At 39.5% G+C, this 18,606-nt stretch overlaps 2 protein-coding genes across 5 annotated transcripts in view; one reads left to right on the forward strand and one right to left on the reverse strand.

Annotated features, from left to right (window-relative positions):
- RIF1 (replication timing regulatory factor 1) overlaps positions 1–4,187 on the forward strand; it is a 160,559-nt gene extending 156,372 nt beyond the window's left edge. For 2 of the 4 annotated variants that reach the window (XR_008624503.2, XR_008624504.2), the window contains exon 42: positions 4,055–4,187. The gene's annotated coding sequence lies outside the window, so the exon portion shown is untranslated. The remainder of the gene's footprint in view (positions 1–4,054) is intronic. The other 2 variants (XR_010109392.1, XR_008624506.2) reach the window with 1 other exon arrangement.
- NEB (nebulin) overlaps positions 1–18,606 on the reverse strand; it is a 241,876-nt gene that overhangs the window by 81,066 nt on the left and 142,204 nt on the right. The window contains exons 100-113 of the mRNA XM_034954281.3: positions 17,185–17,496; positions 16,194–16,397; positions 15,213–15,317; positions 14,527–14,634; positions 13,066–13,377; positions 9,855–10,058; positions 9,399–9,503; positions 4,102–4,206; positions 3,687–3,998; positions 2,875–2,979; positions 2,225–2,323; positions 1,916–2,017; positions 1,671–1,778; positions 772–1,083 (exon numbers count right to left, since the gene is read on the reverse strand). Coding sequence (XP_034810172.2) covers positions 772–1,083; positions 1,671–1,778; positions 1,916–2,017; positions 2,225–2,323; positions 2,875–2,979; positions 3,687–3,998; positions 4,102–4,206; positions 9,399–9,503; positions 9,855–10,058; positions 13,066–13,377; positions 14,527–14,634; positions 15,213–15,317; positions 16,194–16,397; positions 17,185–17,496 — 2,493 coding nt within the window. The remainder of the gene's footprint in view (positions 1–771; positions 1,084–1,670; positions 1,779–1,915; positions 2,018–2,224; positions 2,324–2,874; positions 2,980–3,686; positions 3,999–4,101; positions 4,207–9,398; positions 9,504–9,854; positions 10,059–13,065; positions 13,378–14,526; positions 14,635–15,212; positions 15,318–16,193; positions 16,398–17,184; positions 17,497–18,606) is intronic.

Consider the following 18,606-nt stretch of genomic DNA (forward strand, 5'->3'; position numbering starts at 1 on the left):
TTTGCTGCAGCAACCAGTGAGGTCGGATGTTCAAGTTCAACATCTATGCTGCAGCAGTCTTTGACTTCCAGGTTCACTTTTGTTAATGATGAGAAGACCCAGGGAGCATTAGCTTCTCTGGGCACCTAAGCAACTAAGTTGATGCATCAAGTTACTGTTCTGCACATACAGAAGGCTGGTGGCAGGTAGAGATCTTGATTCAGGCTTCAGTGGGAGGTAGGTTATGTCTTATTCTCTATCCTAGCTTTACCAAAGCTCTGCATGAGGCATACTGGGCCCTCATGCAGCTTAATCAGTATTTTGTTTCTCTTTTGCTTTGCGAACAACTTCATAAATGCCGTGAGGAATGAGATGCTTGGCAAAGCAGGAATAGGGCATGCTTAGGTCTTTAACTGTGCTATCATCTAATATTGTCAAAACCTCAACTCATTCTCAATTCCCACCCAAGCCAATTATTATTTTCCATCAGCTGATACTTTTCTATGTGAATGTGAGTGAGGAGTTGCTGATGGCCAAAATGGTACAAAAGCAGCAGATTTTTTTAAAAAAATTTTGATTGAAAGTTACTCAGAAATGCAGTCAGTAGGCAAACCAATCAATCCATCACTGCTCCTGATCTTTCTTTACTTCATATCCAGCCTCAATTCCCTTTGGGAACAAATTAAATATCTATGGCCTCAAATTTCAAGCACTTGTGGATCTGGGATGTTGCTCATCATTCTCAGAGTGTACCATGCGTTTCTAGATAATGAAGAAACAAAAATCACTTACATCACTCTGTAGGTCATAGGCCTTTTTTGCCTGAATAACATCGTTCTGGTCAGGATGACACATCCATTGGTGCAAGTAATTACGATAATCAATATCACTGACAAGGGTCTGCCCCTGCTTGGCGGCCAAGACTGACACCATATCAGCAGGTATATTGATTTTGGCCTTTGTTTTGTGATAGTCCTCTTTGTATAGTCTCTCATTCTGAATCTGGCCTGCATGCTCAAACCAAACCAGCTTAGGATCATCTCTCATCGTCGGGACACCAACATAATGACCTTTTTGCTTCACATGTTCAGCTTTGTATTTCAGCTGGCGAGAAGAGGAATATAAATTCCATCAGTTTTGACAAGCACACAAGGCAGAGGGGGCTTGATCATCTACTAAGGGATATCAGCAAATTCAGCCCCCCAGCTTTTTGTTTGACACCCCCAACTCTGAGAGCAAATAATAAAAAGCATTGAAATAAATCCATATGAAGAAACACCCATTTAAAAACAGAAAAATATTCTGCTGAGATAGCCCTAAAAATGATAAAAATAAAATTTAAAAAATAAAAATAGAGAAAAAATATATACTTGTTCTCTGATTCTGGCAATATTTTTATTCAAAGGCCTAAAGATTTTAGGGAGGGCAGAGAATATAAGAAAAAGTAAAGAATTTGAACAATTGCTTTTAAAAAAGCCAAGGGGGGTGGTGGGCGGGTGAAGAAGAAAGCTCAAAGCCCATGGAAGAAAGACCGAAAAGGGAGCAGGTACTCCAACCATCACCAAGCCTGGCCAGGTCTGCCACACTGAAACTGAACACCTGGAAGGTGCTATCTCTGCCTTCGGCATAACTGGAATCCCTGGGAGCAACGTCCCACTTTTGCAAAATGCACTCCCATCAGGATATATTACCTCACTCTGAACGTCATTGCAGTGATGGGCATGAACAAATGGCACAGCATCTGGAGGCAAAATGTAACCTGTGGCTTTTTGTCTCTCCCAGCCTTCCTTGTAGAGATACTGAAAGACAGAGCCACCATAAAGGGTTAAAATGAGGAGTCAGAAGGGAGGGGTAAGTTGTGTGCATAATTATCCTACAGTTCCATTAAGGCCCTCCACTCGTACACAAACATCAGGCATGTGGGTGAAACCCATACCTGGTCCAGTATCCTAGCAGCCTCCTGGGCAGTGTGCAGCAGGGGGGTTTCTGTGAGGGTGTACTTTGATTTGGTGGCATTCCAGTCTTTCCGGTATTTAATCTAAAAAAAAAAAAAAAAAAAATGAGAGGCAAGGGGGCAAGTTACTTGTTAAGAAAACATCATGTTGTCCAAGCAATTGTTAGCATCCATCATTTCAATGATTAAAATCTGTATTTCAGATGATTGCATTCTGAGTGTAAGTAGATGGAAAAGCTTTGGAAGTGATATCTGCATCACTGTGAGATTTTAAAACAGCCATATACTTACATCATCGAGGATCTCGCCACTTTGTTTCGCTGTCACATAATCAACTCTGTCATCCACAGGCGTAAAGTTGAGAGTTTCTATTTTTGTGCGATATTTTTTCTATGGGAAAGAAAGCATCTTTTAGATAGTTGTAATTCCTAGACGTGTGTGAACTGAGAAGATACACTAAATTTAGAGTCCTTCTCTACTAGAAACATACAGTGCCGTATTTGAATAGCGTCTTCTTGGGAATTTGGCTTTCTTTTTAGCATTTTATTTTTTAAACAAATGCATCAGCTTCTTATGCCTCCCACAGATTTTAAAGTAGGAAGTTTGCTTAGCTCTCAAAGTTATATAATGTATCATTATGTGTACTGTAATGCACATTTTTCCAACAAAACAAACTTTTCCCAAGTATATTGCTATTGCTGACAAAAAGATTTTTCCATTTATACAATGCCAAGCATCAGTGAGTGTGCTGGATATTATATTCTGGATGTGGTCCCATAATGTGATAGGGACAGTACATTTTGAAAAATATATATGCTCAGTTTAAATCACAGCAATTGAAATGGTTAAGATTGCTGATATTAGATGACTATATTTTAGCTTGTGCATTTTGTCACTTTCTTGGGAAATGTACTGAATGTCAGGGTAAAATCTTGGAATACCTCACTGAAGATGTCCGCGGCATGTTTGGCATGATTGACGGACACGGAGTCATTTGGCATCCACCCAATTCCACGCAACCATTCCAAGTCAGCCTTGTAAACATTCTGTGAAAACAGGGCCAGAATGAGTTCAGCAACCCTGGTCATGTGGTCCTAGTTAGCCTATCCATTGGTCTCATGAAGAAATACAATGTAAATGCTATATAAGCCAAGGAGGACATACTCAAGCAGCCACGCAGGTAATGTAAGAAAATTAATTAGGCAGCCAGGCAGTGTGACAAACTACAGCATATATTTTTATTTAAAGGGGGTTATCCTTGATTCCATTCTGGTTATTGTTACTAAGGGATAATTCAGAGCTGTGTCCTCTGAATTTCCAAGAGAAATGGGAAATCCGACATTTGTACACAAAAATTTTTGGATTTTAAAATCTTGGCAACTTAATTCAAAATTTCTAAACACTGTATCAATTAAAAAAGCATGTCTGTGCCTACATCCTGTCCATGGGCTGCCAATATTTTACTGGATATAAGCCTCTATTGCTATCTAAATTCTATAGAAAGAATATTTTCACAGTTTTCTTTAATCTGATACAATTAAGACCTGTATTCATACTACCATTTCTTTCTTGATATAAAGTCCAGGTCCTTCTTGGATTTGGTGATTTTGATACCATATTATAAGGTCTCACTAATATTAAATTCTTGGTGATATGAAGTTGTAAAATGATGACAGAAGGGTTTAGTGTCATAAACTCTCTGGAAGTCATGGCAAACTGAGAAAGAGTTCAACCCCAAATGCAGCCCACTCACATCGCTCTGCAGTTCGTAGGCCTTCTTGGCCTGAATCACATCGTTCTGGTCGGGCATGCAGGTCCACTGGTGCAGGTAATTGCGGTAATCCATGTCACTGACCAGAGCCTGGGAATTTTTAGAGTGCAGGATGGAAAGCATGTCCACAGGGCTCTGGATCTTGGCCTTCCATTTGGCCCAGTCCAGCCGGTACTCTCGTTCATTCTGGAGCTTGTCAGCTATGAGGGCCCAGCGGATCTTGTTGTCATCCCTGGCTGTGAGGGTGCCCACGTAGTGTCCCTTCTGCTTCTCATGGTCAAGCTTATATTTATACTGGAGATGCAAAAATAAAGCAGATGGGTCACAGCATGTCCTCTTGATGCACCTAGGGCATCGGCTGAAAAAAAAAACTGAGAAGTTAAAAAAGGCCACTCACGTCACTGGCAATCTCCCTGGAGGCCTTGGCAGCCTGGATGGGGATGGCATCCAGCCGGACATCACAGCCCGCCTTCATTTCATCCCAGCCCTCACGGTAAAGTTTCTGAAAAGGAGAAAAATAAGGTATCATCCTAGATTCAAATTTGCCAATACCTTCAATGGCTCAGGTGGAATTAATACCACAGGGGCACAGTTTTGAAGCCCAAGGACTTGAGAGCAGTTAAAGAAGAGAATAGGTGAGAATCATTCTATGCACCATTGTCCTGGAACATGTAATGGTGTCTGGAGTCCAAAGGTCTGGGCTTGACAATCTCCTTTCTTTTGTTTTTATTATTTTTAATGTTTTATATTTTATTTTTATGGGTACATAGTAGGTATATACATATTTATAGGGTGCATGAGATATTTTAATATAGGCATACAATGGGTAATAGTCACATCAGGATAACTGGGTATCCACCACCTCAAGCATTTATCATGTCTGTGTCATAAACATTCCAATTATACTCTTTTTCTTTTTTTTGAGACGGAGTTTCGCTCTTGTTGCCCAGGCTGGAGGGCAATGGTACCATCTCGGCTCACCCCAAACTCTGCCTCCCAGGTTCAAGCCATTCTCCTTCCTCAGCCTCCCAAGTAGCTGGGATTACAGGCATGCGCCACCAGGCCCAGCTGATTTTGTATTTTTAGTAGAGATGGGGTTTCTCCATGTTGGTCAGGCTGGTCTCAAACTCCTGACCCTCAGGTGATCCACCTGCCTCGGCCTCCCAAAGTGCTCCAATAATATTCTTTCAGTTATTTTCAAATGTACAATAAATTTTAAATTTGAATGATAGCCTTGAAGTAGTTGCTCATGCTTTATAATCTCGTTCATAAAAAGGGTTTGGCTTTGTTTTCTTGTGTTGGTGTATTGGTAACATTGAGATAACTTTAGACATTTATGGGTTATTGAATTTCTTTAATGCAATAATTCAATTTATTTATCTCTAATTCAATTCAGTTTTGTAACCTTCAGAATTGTAAACTTGTTACATTTGTGGGTTTTTTTCAATATGGCTTTTTTGATCTTATATGATTAATGATCCATATCATTTGGTAATGTTAGATCTTCCGCTGAAGCATGATTGGATGTCACAGCTATTTTTTTGGTTTTAAAGAGAAGTTAACTAAAGTAGTGACTGATTTACAAGTATTTTAAAAATGTATGTAAATATATGTTCATATTTTAATGGATACATTGTGTATTAACAAATAACAGAGAGACTCAGAAATAATAGTAATTTAAACATATAATTCACAAATCATACCTATCAGTAGGGGATCTTCTACAGCACAGAAAGAAGTGGATTTTAATTAGTGACAGTTTTGTAGCTTTTGCATGTCTGAAAAATGAGTGCTCAAATTTTATCCTTGTAAGCATGGACAGGTTTTATATGAATTTTCAATCAAGCTTTTGTATAAATTTTGAGTAGGCCTATTTTGACAACTGACTTGTTTTCTGTACAGAAGAAAAAATATTCTCCATATTAAAATGTACAAGAAGGGCTAGGTGCAGTGGCTTACACCTATAATCCCAGCACTTTGGGAGGCCGAGGCAGGTGGATCACTTGAGGTCAGGAGTTTGAGACCAGCCTGGCCAACATGGTGAAGCCTTGTCTCTATTAAAAATACACAAATTAGCTGGGTGTGGTGGCACACACCTGTAATCCCAGCTACTAGAGATGCTGAGGCAGGAGCATCGCTTGAACCCGGGAGGCAGAAGTTTCAGCAAGCTGAGATCGCGCCACTGTACTCCAGCCTGGGTGACAGAGCAAGATTCCCTCTCAAAAAATAAATAAATAAAGTAATTAATTAATTAAACTACAAAATAGTTAATGCAAACGTGTATTATGTTATCTTTTTACTTTTTGTTTTCATTCTATTTTATTATGCACATTTTCACACTATTTCTTATGTAATGCTTTTTATGAGATTGAATATATATATTGAATATTTATATATATTGAATGTATATATATATAAAATATATATATAAGTATATATATATAAAATATATATATAAGTATATATATACAAAATATATATATATAAGTATATATATACAAAATATATATATATAAGTATATATATACATATACTTTTTTTTTTTTTGACAGAGTCTCGCTCTGTCACCCAAGCTGGAGTGAAGTGGCACGATCTCAGCTCGCCGCAACCTCTGCCTCCTAGGTTCAAACGATTCTTGTGCCTCAGCCACCCAAGTAGCTGGGATTACAGATGAGCCACCACTATGCCTGGCTATTTTTTGTATTTTTAGTAGAGATGGGGTTTCATTCACCACGTTGGCCAGGCTGGTCTCGAACTTCTGGCCTCAAGTGATCCACCCTCCTCAGCCTCCCAAAGTGCTGGGATTACAGGCATGAGCCACCATGCCCAGCCAAATATGTATATATTTTTAACTAAAAAAAAAAAAAAAAAGCCTGGGGCCTGAGACCCAATGTTTTCAGCTACTAACTTTGAGAACATGGGAAAATTTCTTAACTTTTAAAAGTCTCAATTTACCATCTGATAAAAACAAAATAACAATATCTTACTCAATGTAGTGAGCATGAAGATTACATGAGTCATTTTAACGTGAATTTGCTTTGTTACCCATAAAATCACATACAAATATTCTGCTAAAGTTGTGCTTTCTAAATAACGGCAGCAGTTTTAAATTGTGGGTTTAGTCAAGATTACAGTAATGGTGATACACTTGTAAAGAAAATGCTGTACAGTTTGGTTAGCATTCAAATGGGGTGTTTGATTTCTTCCAAAATGGAAGTCATTCTCATTAATATCTTAATAAAGTTAATAATTTTACTTTTAGCATAATTTTGAATATTAGTCTTGTTCATATAATATCAATGGTAAGGTTCTGGTGTTTTCAGCTGAGAAATTTATCATGCAAAAGAGAGCATATGTGACTTTCCAGAATTCTCCTGCCACAGATGCCTATGGATTGAGTGGGAAGAGGCGTCTATACTGCAGTGAAGAACTGACTACCCCTTGATTCAACCTCTTGACAAGAATGCGCTGCACCATGATACTGATATCTGGTCCAAAAGAGAAAATACATCAGCGCCCTAAAATTATATTTTCTTCTTAAACATTGGAAAACATTAGTCCCCAAGTGGCTCATTATACTAGAACTTATAGAGCTGTTTGGCACATGGTGAGGAATCTTTGCGGGCAGCCTCCTTCTCTCACAAAGACATATTATTCTTTTGAAAGCATGCAAAGTTTCAAGCCTTGGCAAATTGCACTAAGGTAGTATCCTTCTTCTTCTGAGGTCATACTATTCTACACACAAGTAATTTCTGCGATCCATGAAAATGGTATCTTCCTTGAACTTTCTTGAATTGTGTAGCCAGCCACGTAACTGGATTATCTTGTACTCACAAATAGGTTTTTTTTTCCTCAGTTGATTCTCTTTTTTAAGACTTAAAATGACTTCTTCTGCAAATAATGATAATTTGGCCTCTTTCTTTCCAATATTTATCTTCTGTTCTTACTCTTTTTTGTTTGTTTGTTTGTTTTTTAAGACAGAGTCTCGCTCTGTCGCCCACGCTGGAGTACAGTGGCGTGATCTCGGCTTACTGCTAGCTCCGCCTCCTGGGTTTCACGCCATTCTCCTGCCTCAGTCTCCTGAGTAGCTGGGACTACAGGCACCCACCACCACACCCAGCTAATTTTTTGTATTTTTAGTAGAGACAGGGTTTCACCGTGTTAGGCAGGATGGTCTCGATCTCCTGACCTCGTGATCCGCCTGCCTTGGCCTCCCAAAGTGCTGGGATTACAGGCGTGAGCCATCGCGCCAGGCATGTTCTTACTCTTGAGTAATTATATTAGCATCAATGAGAATCTCACTCACTTAGCCAATACTTCCAGCAAATGTTAAATAATGATGATATTAGGGGCACCCTCATTTTAATCCTGATATGAATGAGAAGTTTGGTCACTGAGGATGAATTGGCCTTTGATTTGAGATTTATTTTTCAGTCATGTTGAGAAAATATTCATTTATTCTTTCTTAACTAAGATTTTATTTTTAAAAAATAAGAATGGGTATTGGATTTTGTCAGATGCCATGTAAATCTAATAAAATGAGCCTTTTCTTCTTGTTCTATGGCACTATTAGGTCTCTGACTATGGGGCCCTCTTGGCATTCCTGCATGAACCCCAGTTGATTATATCTTATCATTTTAATGTCATGCTGAATTTGATTTATTAATATTTAAGATTCCCCCCATTATTGGTCTACAGTTTAAATTTTATTTATTTATTTATTTATTTATTTATTTATTTATTTATTTGAGACAGGGTCTTGCCCTGTCACCCAGGCTGGACTGCAGTGGCATGATTATGGCTCACTGCAGCCTCTTCCTCCTGGGCTCAAGTGATCCTCCCACCTGAGCCTCCCAAGTAACTTGGACCGCAGGTGCACCTCACTTTGCCCAACTAATTTATTTATTTTTTATTTTCTTGCAGAGATGGGGTCTCCCTATGTTGCCCAGACTAGTCTTGAACTCCTGGGCTCAAGCAATCCTCTGGCCTTGACCTCCCAAAGTACTGGGATTATAGGCATGAGCCACCATGCCCAGCTGGTCTATAGTTTTTAATTTGTGACACTATCTTTGAAAAGTTTTGGTAATTGCAATGGATTTCCTTCTTTTACTAGGCTCCTGGTAATTTATTTATTTATTGAAGTTTTGAAATAATCAAGGGGACCCTGACACTTGAAAGTAGGAAGAAAAGTGTTTAAATGTTCTCCTTAATTTCTTAATTAAGAAACCTCTTAATTTCTTGCTGTATGTTTTTTGGTTTTTTTCTCCTTGGGTCAATTTTGGTCATTTATGATTTTCTAGAAAACCCCCAGAGGTCCATGTTTTAAAATTAATTCATATATTTTTACAAAGACTTCTCATAATTATTTTGAGTTTATCCGAGTCTATCGTTAATTCTCTTTTCTTGTTTGTGCATCTTTTCATTCGTCTTTCACCTTCTTTGTCCCCTTATTCAAAAAGGACAACTAAAGAGACTTTTGTTGTGGAGATATTGACTCACCAGTAACTGTCCTTGCCCAGTGAATCACCAGGGATCTCCTCCTTGCCTCACTCCTAGTCAAGGGGTGACCACAAGGAGTCTTCCCCTGTTGCGGGAAGTCAGGGACCGAGTCCATCTTCCCTCCCTTCCATGCTCATAGTATAGCCCTGACTGGGTAACTTTCCAAACAAAAAGAGAGTCTGTTGTAGTACTTACATTGCTCACATTAAGAGCATTTGCTCTAGCGAGATTAATTTCTGGAGTATCTGGCATTATGTGTATTGAAGTTTTATCCTTGTCCCAAACCTCTCTGTACTTTGGCTGTGGAAAGAAACAAAAATAATAAAATTACTTCACAATTTTCATGTTGCTAGTCCCAGTATGCAACTTTTAAATTTTCTTTTGGATTTGATCCAAAACCCTTTCATGTTAGGGCAAAGATTTCTGGAATCTTTTCACATAAGTTACTCAAATTTGATATAAAATCTGTATTATTCCCTTTTATTAGAGTTTTTGCTTAAAATTAATAAGCAAACCAAGACAATACTGTATTACTTAATAAAATTTTTGTTATTAATAAAGTTTTTATTATTCTAAAATAGATGACCAGGTTTATTCTTTCTCATCTATTTATGGCATTAATTCAATTTTAATAGAGAAAAACTAACTCACAATACTAATATTTTCAGCATTTGATTTAGCAAGGACCACTTCAGGTGTGTCAACAATGCTTGTGTACTTAAGGTTCACCACAGGCGTCCGATAGACACTGTCACAAAAGATATTCTGGGCGTTTTTGACTCTCAACACTTCAGGAGACCCTTGGGGCATCCAGCCAATGCCACGCAACCACTCCAAGTCAGCCTTGTAGAGGGCCTGAAAAAGAAAACACAGGTAGAAGCAGGGTTTGTGTTTTGTTGTGTATGTGTGTGGTAAAACAAGGACAGTTTTTATGTTGTGTGTGTATATATTATATATACAACATAAAATATATATAACATAAATACATATATATATATATATATATATTTTTTTTTTTTTTTTTGAGACAGAGTCTCATTCTGTCACCCAGGCTGGAGTGCAATGGCACGATCTCAGCTCGCTGCAAACTCCCCTTTCCAAGTTCAAGCAATTCTCCTGCCTCAGCCTCCCAAGTAGTTGAGACTACAGGCACGTGCCATGATGCCTGTCTAATTTTTGTATTTTTTTTAGTAGAGACGGAGTTTCACCATGCTAGCCAGGCTGGTCTCAAACCTCTGACCTCAGGTGATCCACCCACCCTGGCCTCCCAAAATGCTGGGATTACAGGCATGAGCCACTACGCCAGGCCTCTTTTATTTTATCTTCCACAAACAATAATTAAAACAGAGCACTAGCCTGACAAACATAATTCCTCAAATGCACAATGGCACTTCATTTTGCTTGGTTTTCTGTGGCAAGGGTCTGTGTGGTAGTGCCCATGTGCATTCTAAAAGGCAAAGTGATGCAGAAGCAGCTCTCCATTTGAGGGACTGCATGGAAGACTTCTGAATAATATTTAGGTTATCATCATACCATTATCAATGCAGACTTTAAAGCAACAATAATGGGCTTTCTAGTAAGTTCTCTACACAGCGGCCAGAATGATCTTTTCAAAATTCAGAATTCAAATCCGATGTCACAACATTCCCCCATCCTATGGCTTCCCATCGGTCATAGAATAAACTCCTATGGCTTCCCATCGGTCATAGGATAAACATCAAAATCTCTGACACAGACTAGAAGGGATGAATGGTCTGGCACCAGTCCCCACCTATTCTTCCAGCCTCGTGTCATCTGTACTTCCATTGGCCCTGTGTGTCCTGATCACACAGCCTGTCTTTCAATTCGTAGTCTCATCAGCCCTCTTTGCACATGTTGGTCACGCTGAAGGAATGCCCCATGTCCTCCTAACCAACCCAACTTCTATTCTTCCTTCGTATCTCTGTAAAATCAGTGCCCTCTCAGAAGAACTTTCTCGATCTCTCTTCATAGCACTATGGATCACTCTCAGCCATTCCATTTTTATTCTTTAATGAACATCTAGGTCTCGGTTATCAATGTGAACTCCCTAAAGTCAGGAGCAGTCATGTTTTTTGTTTGCTTTTGAGACGGAGTCTCACTCTGCCACCCAGGCTGGAGTGCAGTGGCAATCTCGGCTCACTGCAACCTCTGCCTCCTAGGTTCAAACGATTCTCCTGCCTCAGCCTCCTGAGTAGCTGGGATTACAGGCACATGCCACCATGCCAGGCTAATTTTTGTGTTTTTAGTAAAGACAGGGTTTCACCATGTTGGTCAGGCTGATCTTGAAACTCTGGACCTTGTGATCCACCCACCTCAGCCTCCCCAAAGTGCTGAGATTACAGGTGTAAGCCACCGCACCCAGCCTATGTCATGTTCTTTCTTCTTCTTTATTCACCATGGTATCTTTAGTGCTTAGCACAATGCCTGGCACATGGTGTGTTTAATAAGTATTTTTAAAAGGATGATTAAGAATTCGATCACTAGTTCCACAGTTTTGGTCTCCAGAAACTGTCTTAAATCTACCACTTGGCAATGCATTTTAAGTGATGAGCATGCTTTCCTGTAATGAACTCATTCATTATAAAAAAGTATCTCTGGAAGCTTAAGGGAACCAAGGTCAGATAATTTTTAAGTTATCCATTCTATACAGGAAATAAATAACCTTCTGGAATCCATCATTTCCAAAAGTTTGAAGGGCGGAAAATATGAGTAAATCTAAAAATGCCTTAGGTGAGTTAATGAAAGACCACATTGTGAAGAACGTCAAGTTAAAGGAAACAAGTGGTCTGGAGTGTGCTGCTAACTTTTCAAATTAAGTTTGAGGAAGATGGTCCTGCCCTTCTTTGGTTCATAGCTGAAGGACCATGGACATTCTTCTGTTTAAGAAACTGCCCCAGCACTTTGGGAGGCCGAGGCAGGTGGATCACCTGAGGTCAGGGGTTTGAGACCAGCCTGGCCAACATGATGAAACCCTGCCTCTACTAAAAAATAAAAAAATCAGCCGACTGTGGTGGCATGTGCTTGTAATCCCAGCTACTTGGGAGGCTGAGGCAGAAGAATCGCTTGAACCCAGTAGGCAGAGGTTGCAGTGAGCTGAGATCACACCACTGCACTCCAGTCTGGGCCACAGGGCGAGGGAAGGAGGGAAGGAGGGAAAGAGAGAAGAAGGGAAGGAGGGAAGGAAGGAAGGAAGGAGAGAAGGAGGGAAGGAAGGAAGGAAGGAGGGAAGGAAGAAAGGAAGGAGAGAAGGAAGGAGAGAAGGAAGGAACGAAGGAAGGAATGAAGGAAGGAAGGAAGGAAGGAAGGGCAGGCAAGGCTGGGCATGGTGGCTCACTTCTGTAATCCCAGAACTTTGGAAGGCTGAGACGGGTGGATCACCTGAGGTCAGGAGTTCAAAACCAGCCTGGCAAAGATGGCGAAAACCTGTCTCTAATAAAAATACAAAAATTAGCCAGGCGTGGTGCACATGCCTGTAATCCCAGCTACTTGGGAGGCTGATGCAGGAACATCGCTTGAACCTGAGAGGCGGAGGTTGCAGTGGGCTGAGATTGCACCACTGCACTCCAGCCTGGGTGCTAGAGCAAGACTCCATCTCAAAAAAAAAAAAAAAAGTAAGAAACTGGAAACACTGTACACATTAACAAATCTATAGGAAAATTCTGGTAGCACCTTTAACAATGATAACTTTCTGAAGAAACCTGGCTGTAGGTAGGCAATTAATAATTCTGATAAAATAATAATAAAGTGGAGTGCCTACGTACAGAGAGTTGTGTTTTCAGAGCATTGGAAGGGGCCATCAGGCAAAGCAATGGGGGACTTGTTTCCTGGGGGACACACTTACGTCGCTCTGTAGGTTGTAGGCTTTCCTGGCTTGGATCACATCATTCTGGTCGGGAAAGCAAGACCAGTGGTGCAGGTAATGGCGATAGTCCACATCACTTGCCAGTGCCTGACCTTCTTTGGCAGTGCTGATGGACACCATGTCCACAGGGATGGAGATCTTGGCTTTGTGGTCGTTGTAGGCCTTTTTGTACAGCCTGTCATTCTGCATCTTCAACACATTTGCTGCCCAAACCAGTTTAGGGTCTTCCTTGGCACTGCGACAGCCAATGTAATGGCCTTTCTGTTTCTCATAAGCAGTTTTGTACAGATACTGGTAGATGTGAACAGAAAATAGAAGAGTAATTTTTCCAAACCCACTTTTTCTAGAGAGCCTACTCAAACTAACTCCATCTCCCTTAGTTTACCTTTTTTGGGGGGGTCGGGGAATACTGTTTTTATTTAAATTCAAGCCATAAGTTTTGATACATTGGTTTGTCTTCTGTGTCTACATGCATGAAAACATTGAGAGCATCTCTTAGGCAAGAACTGTGTTGCTGGATTATCTCCCAATATAGCCTGGCCACCTTCAGATGTTTTGTCACACACAAGTACCAGTTGTACTTCTTACTACTTTAAATCAAATTAATTCTTTGTTGAAATTTTTTTTATTTTACTTTTCTTTTCTTTTTTTTTTTTTTTTTTTTTTGAGACAGAGTCTCGCTCTGCTCCCCAGGCTGGAGTGCAGTAGCGCGATCTCGGCTCACTTGCAATCTCCACCTCCTGGGTTCAAGTGATTCTCCTGCCTCTGCCTCCCCAGTAGCTGGGATTACAGGCATCCGCCACCATGCCCAGGTAATTTTTGTATTTTTAGTAGAGACAGGGTTTCACCGTGTTGGCCAGGCTGGTCTCGAACTCCTGACCTCAAGTGATCCACCCGCCTTGGCCTCCCAAAATGCTGGGATTACAGGCATGAGCCACTATGCCTTGCCTGAAATAATTTTTAATTATAAACTTATTTTAAAATTTTCTTTAAAAATGTATAACCCTATCTACGTGGAAAAAAAACAGTATATTTCTAGCACACATTAAAACAACCATATAACTATTTTAAAAAAATACTTGTGCATGTACTACATAAAATTATTATAGGAACCACCGGTAGTATACATGCCACACTTTGAGTAACAACAGAATTCTTTATACTATGAAATTAAATCTCTTTAAGTACTTGTAAATTAAGTGATACTGTGAAGATATTGAAAAGAAATCAAAATCTGTGCTTAAACGCAAGAGTTGCAGAACCAGACATAGATGCAAAAGGATCCTCAAATTGTAGGTCCTATTCTTTAATTTAGGATTTACAAATATACTAATAACAATGACCCAATTCCATTTAAATATAATTCAAAGGGCATTAAGTTAAACTCCCTCTATTTCTACTAGTTAGTGTTTGTTCCGGTTGGGAAGGAGGAGCTCTTACGTCACTGGCAATATCCCTGGAAGCCTTGGCATGCTGGATCCCAATGGCATCTGCTCGCAGGTCATAACCAGTCATCTTGACATCTTCCCAAGCTTGCTGATAGCGTTTCTGCAAACAGAGAGTGCAATGCCACAGTCAGTCTGAAGAGGGAGCTACTGAGTCAGCATTACTGATGTATTTAAAAATAGATATTTACAGTTACACTGAACATTAATGTCTCCTTAAGATTTATGAAAGAGTCTGGTTTCATATTGAGCTTGAATTCCAGTAGATTTTTAATGACATTTAGTAAAGCTCTCTCCCAATAATTATTTTTTGAAGAAGGAAACTTAGGAGATAATAAATCATGTAAAAATCAGAAAAAAACATATTGCTTGGCTTTTACAAGGAAAAAGCAATGATGGATGGCCCACTAAAACCTGAGAACTAGGTATTACTCTACGTGTATCTATAAGTTTTATGTTGTGTTTTTGGAGAAACCATTCCATTTTTCCTTCCAACAAATATTGAGATGTACATTACACAGACACACGCAGACCCACACAGCTACTTATCATTAACTTAAAGACTAGAAATAAAAGGAATGGGAAGAAAATGCCTTTTGCCAAACTCTCTTTGGGGTGTATAATAAAAGGTTTGGTTAGGCAGAGAGCACTCTGAAAAGCAAATGATGTGTGCTGTCTTACATTGCTGATCTGCAGAGCATTGATTTTGGATTGCAGCATCAGGGGAGTGTCAGCTGGCACGTTCACATTAGCCTTCTCTTTCTCCCAGGCATCGCGATACAATGGCTGGGAAAAATGAAAAAGGATGGAATGGTCAATTAGTAAATAAGTCAATTACCACATAAATAAAATTATAAAATCATAAAACATACTTGAATAAATGGATGATGAATAAAATTATAAGTGAATTTGATAATAAATTAAAACTAACATAAGTAAATTAAAATTTTTAAGTAAGATTAATAGGTAAATCTAATTTTATATTAAATAATAAGTAAAATGAAAAGTTCTTTTTGGATGTTCTCCGATATAAACGTAGATTATACGTGGCATAAGCCACTGCACCTTGCCTCATTTGCACTTTTATTTAAGAGGTGCCAATAGTGACTTCAATGAGAACACATTTATGTGTGATACAACATAATTTAAAATGAGTCAGAAATATGGTAGTAAAATTATTCTTTTCCATTTACTCACATCTAATTATCAGATGGGTAAGTCCACATTGCAGATAGCTCTGATAATTCCCATTGCTAAGCAGGACCTAGCTGTTTTTGGTCCAAATAACTACCATAATGTCTAACATTGAAGTTGTCCCTAGACTTCTCAACCTATTTCAAGCAATAAAGAAGTGGCAATTTTGTGATTGTAGTACTAAGTGGTGGGCCTATATTATGGTCTGGATCTCCAAATGTGATCAAAGTGTGTATCAGGGTGTGTAGAACATGAAGATGCCCACCACATGTGCATTGACCAAACACTTATCAAAGCAAATGAAATCCAGAGGCTGCTAAGAGACTGACTACACAAAGATCCATCTGGATACATGCAAACGTGTTTCAGATCCTGACGCTGACATGAAGAGTCTAAAGTTCACGTTTAAAATTCTTCTGGATTCAGATTTCTTCCATTTGTCTGAAAACATCATCCACCTGGACTTACCTCACTGATCTGTACAGCATTGATCTTTGCCTGGATTACTTCCGGGGTGTCAACAATGCTGGTGAATTTGAGGGCCTCAGGCTTTATACGATACAGCCTTTCATTCAAGAGATTCTGGGCATTCTTCACTCTCATCACTTCCACAGAACCCTCTGGCAACCATCCAATACCCTTCAGCCATTCCAGGTCTGACTTGTACAAGTTCTACATGAAGGAGAGGAACACAGAGTGGGGAAGAGTCAAAGTTGCCCATAAGAGTTTGATGCTTGCAAACCACACATCACCTCTATTTAAATCAGTTAGGTGGCGAATCTCATAAAACTCAAGGATCAACATTAAATGTTAATATTGGGTGTTATCTCTCTGGCACACATGGGAGAAGTTTAGAGTATCCTGCAGGAATTGGAACAGGGCTCACAAGTGGCACTTAGTGGAATGGCAGCCAGCAATGGCACATAACTTTGTATGCTTGGATTAGTTTCTACACTCACCACCTGAAGTCTGCCTTTTATGTACCATTGGAAGTAACATCAGTAATAACATCAGTTGGATTTTAGGAGGTAAAGAACCTTAGATGTATGCATAATGAGAAAAAAATACTTACCTGTATCTATATCCACCCTGCCCCCCATCTCTCTCTCTTTCTGTGTCAAGTAAACATGAAATCCAACATTTCCTTATGCTTATATCTACTTATGAAGTATGTATATGATTATGCAAAGGTAACGGCTCAGAGCAGCTGCAACTGAAATTTTCTACCTAATTACATAGAATAAGAGACTGATTTTCATCTTGGTAAATAAGGTCTTGCTACCATAAGAAGGAGTCCTCTATAAGATAGAAAATGTCTGGGGAAAACTCTGCTACCATGAATTGTACAGAATATGTTAGGTTCTATTAAGATTACCATTTAAATTATGCCTCTGGGGAATGCACTGGATTTAAACACACAAATACACATCTCCCCGGGGTCTGGTGATAATATACGCACATCGCTCTGCAGGTCGTAGGCTTTCTTGGCCTGGATCACATCGTTCTGATCTGGTAGACACGTCCACTGGTGCAGATAATTGCGATAATCAATGTCGCTAACCAGGACCTGGCATTTCTTGGCTTGAACAATTGACATCATGTCCAACGGTGTGTTGTGAATTCCTTTAGACTTCTCATAAGCTTTCTTATATTCTCTGTCACTCTGGATCTTGGCAGCATGTATAGCCCATACCGACTTGGGGTCATCTTGTAGGGTGCGGAAACCCACATGGTGGCCCAGTTGCTTACGGTAACCTTCTTTGTATTTGTACTAAAGTAGTGAGAAATCAGATAAAAGAGACATATGAAAATAATTAAGAGGGGTTTTCTTTAAATGGTTTCAGAATGTTTTCTTAGCCTTGGCATAAATTGGCTCAACATTGGCAGTCATTATATATTTCAGTTCACTTTAAAGAAGTTAGATAATACGATTTTGGGTCATTTCAGAGAGGACATGAGTAAATCAGGAGGGAGATGGTATGGTGAACACGAGTAATAAAAACAATAGCTAACATTTACTAAGTAATTACTCTATGCCGGACACTATTATGACTACTTCTAATGTGTTGGGTAGATCCACATGAAACTACCATGTTTTTCGGTAAAAAATCATTGACTGGTGGCAATTATGATCACAGTTCATCCTCACAATGTCTCTATGAGGTAGATACTATTATTAACATATATTCCAGATGGGGAAAACAAGGCACAGGTGATCATCTCCATCCCCAAGATTCCCTGACAAGTGCAACATTAGGTCAAATGATCTCCTAAGAGTACTGAAGGAACCTCAAGTAGGGAGAGGTCATATGTGTGTGGTTTTGGAAACAGATAAGAAAGATGCATGTTTCAAGGATGGAAAGCAAGGTTGTGGCTTGAATCAGAAGATAACAACAAAAGTTCTGTGGACAAGAGTTTCCATCTGATGAGTGTCTCAGGACTAGTGTAAGGTGGTTTCTGTTTCTTTCCTATGTTTGGACAACATAGGCAAGTTTGAACAAAGAGAGAGAAAACTGGGAATAAAGCAGATAACGTGGACTAGCTATGGTTATTAGAGGCAAAAATGAAGAATAAGAAGGAGGAAACAACTGGCTACATGATAAAAATCAGAGAAGAATGCAGAGAAAGGGAACAAGGTGGCTTAAAGAGTTGGAGCTGGGGTCAGGGTGAATTTGGTAGCATAATTATTCTATTTTTATTTTTATTTTTTTCGAAATGCAGTTTCAGTCTTGTTCCCCAGGCTGGAACGCAATGGCATGATCTCGGCTTACTGCAAACCTCCGCCTCCCAGGTTCAAGTGATTCTCCTGCCTCAGACTCCTGAGTAGCTGGGATTACAGGCTCCCGCCACCACGCTCAGCTAATTTTTTGTTTGTTTGTTT

The sequence above is a fragment of the Pan paniscus genome, chromosome 13, assembly GCF_029289425.2.
Source record: "Pan paniscus chromosome 13, NHGRI_mPanPan1-v2.0_pri, whole genome shotgun sequence".
NCBI classification, from domain to species: Eukaryota; Metazoa; Chordata; class Mammalia; order Primates; family Hominidae; genus Pan; species Pan paniscus.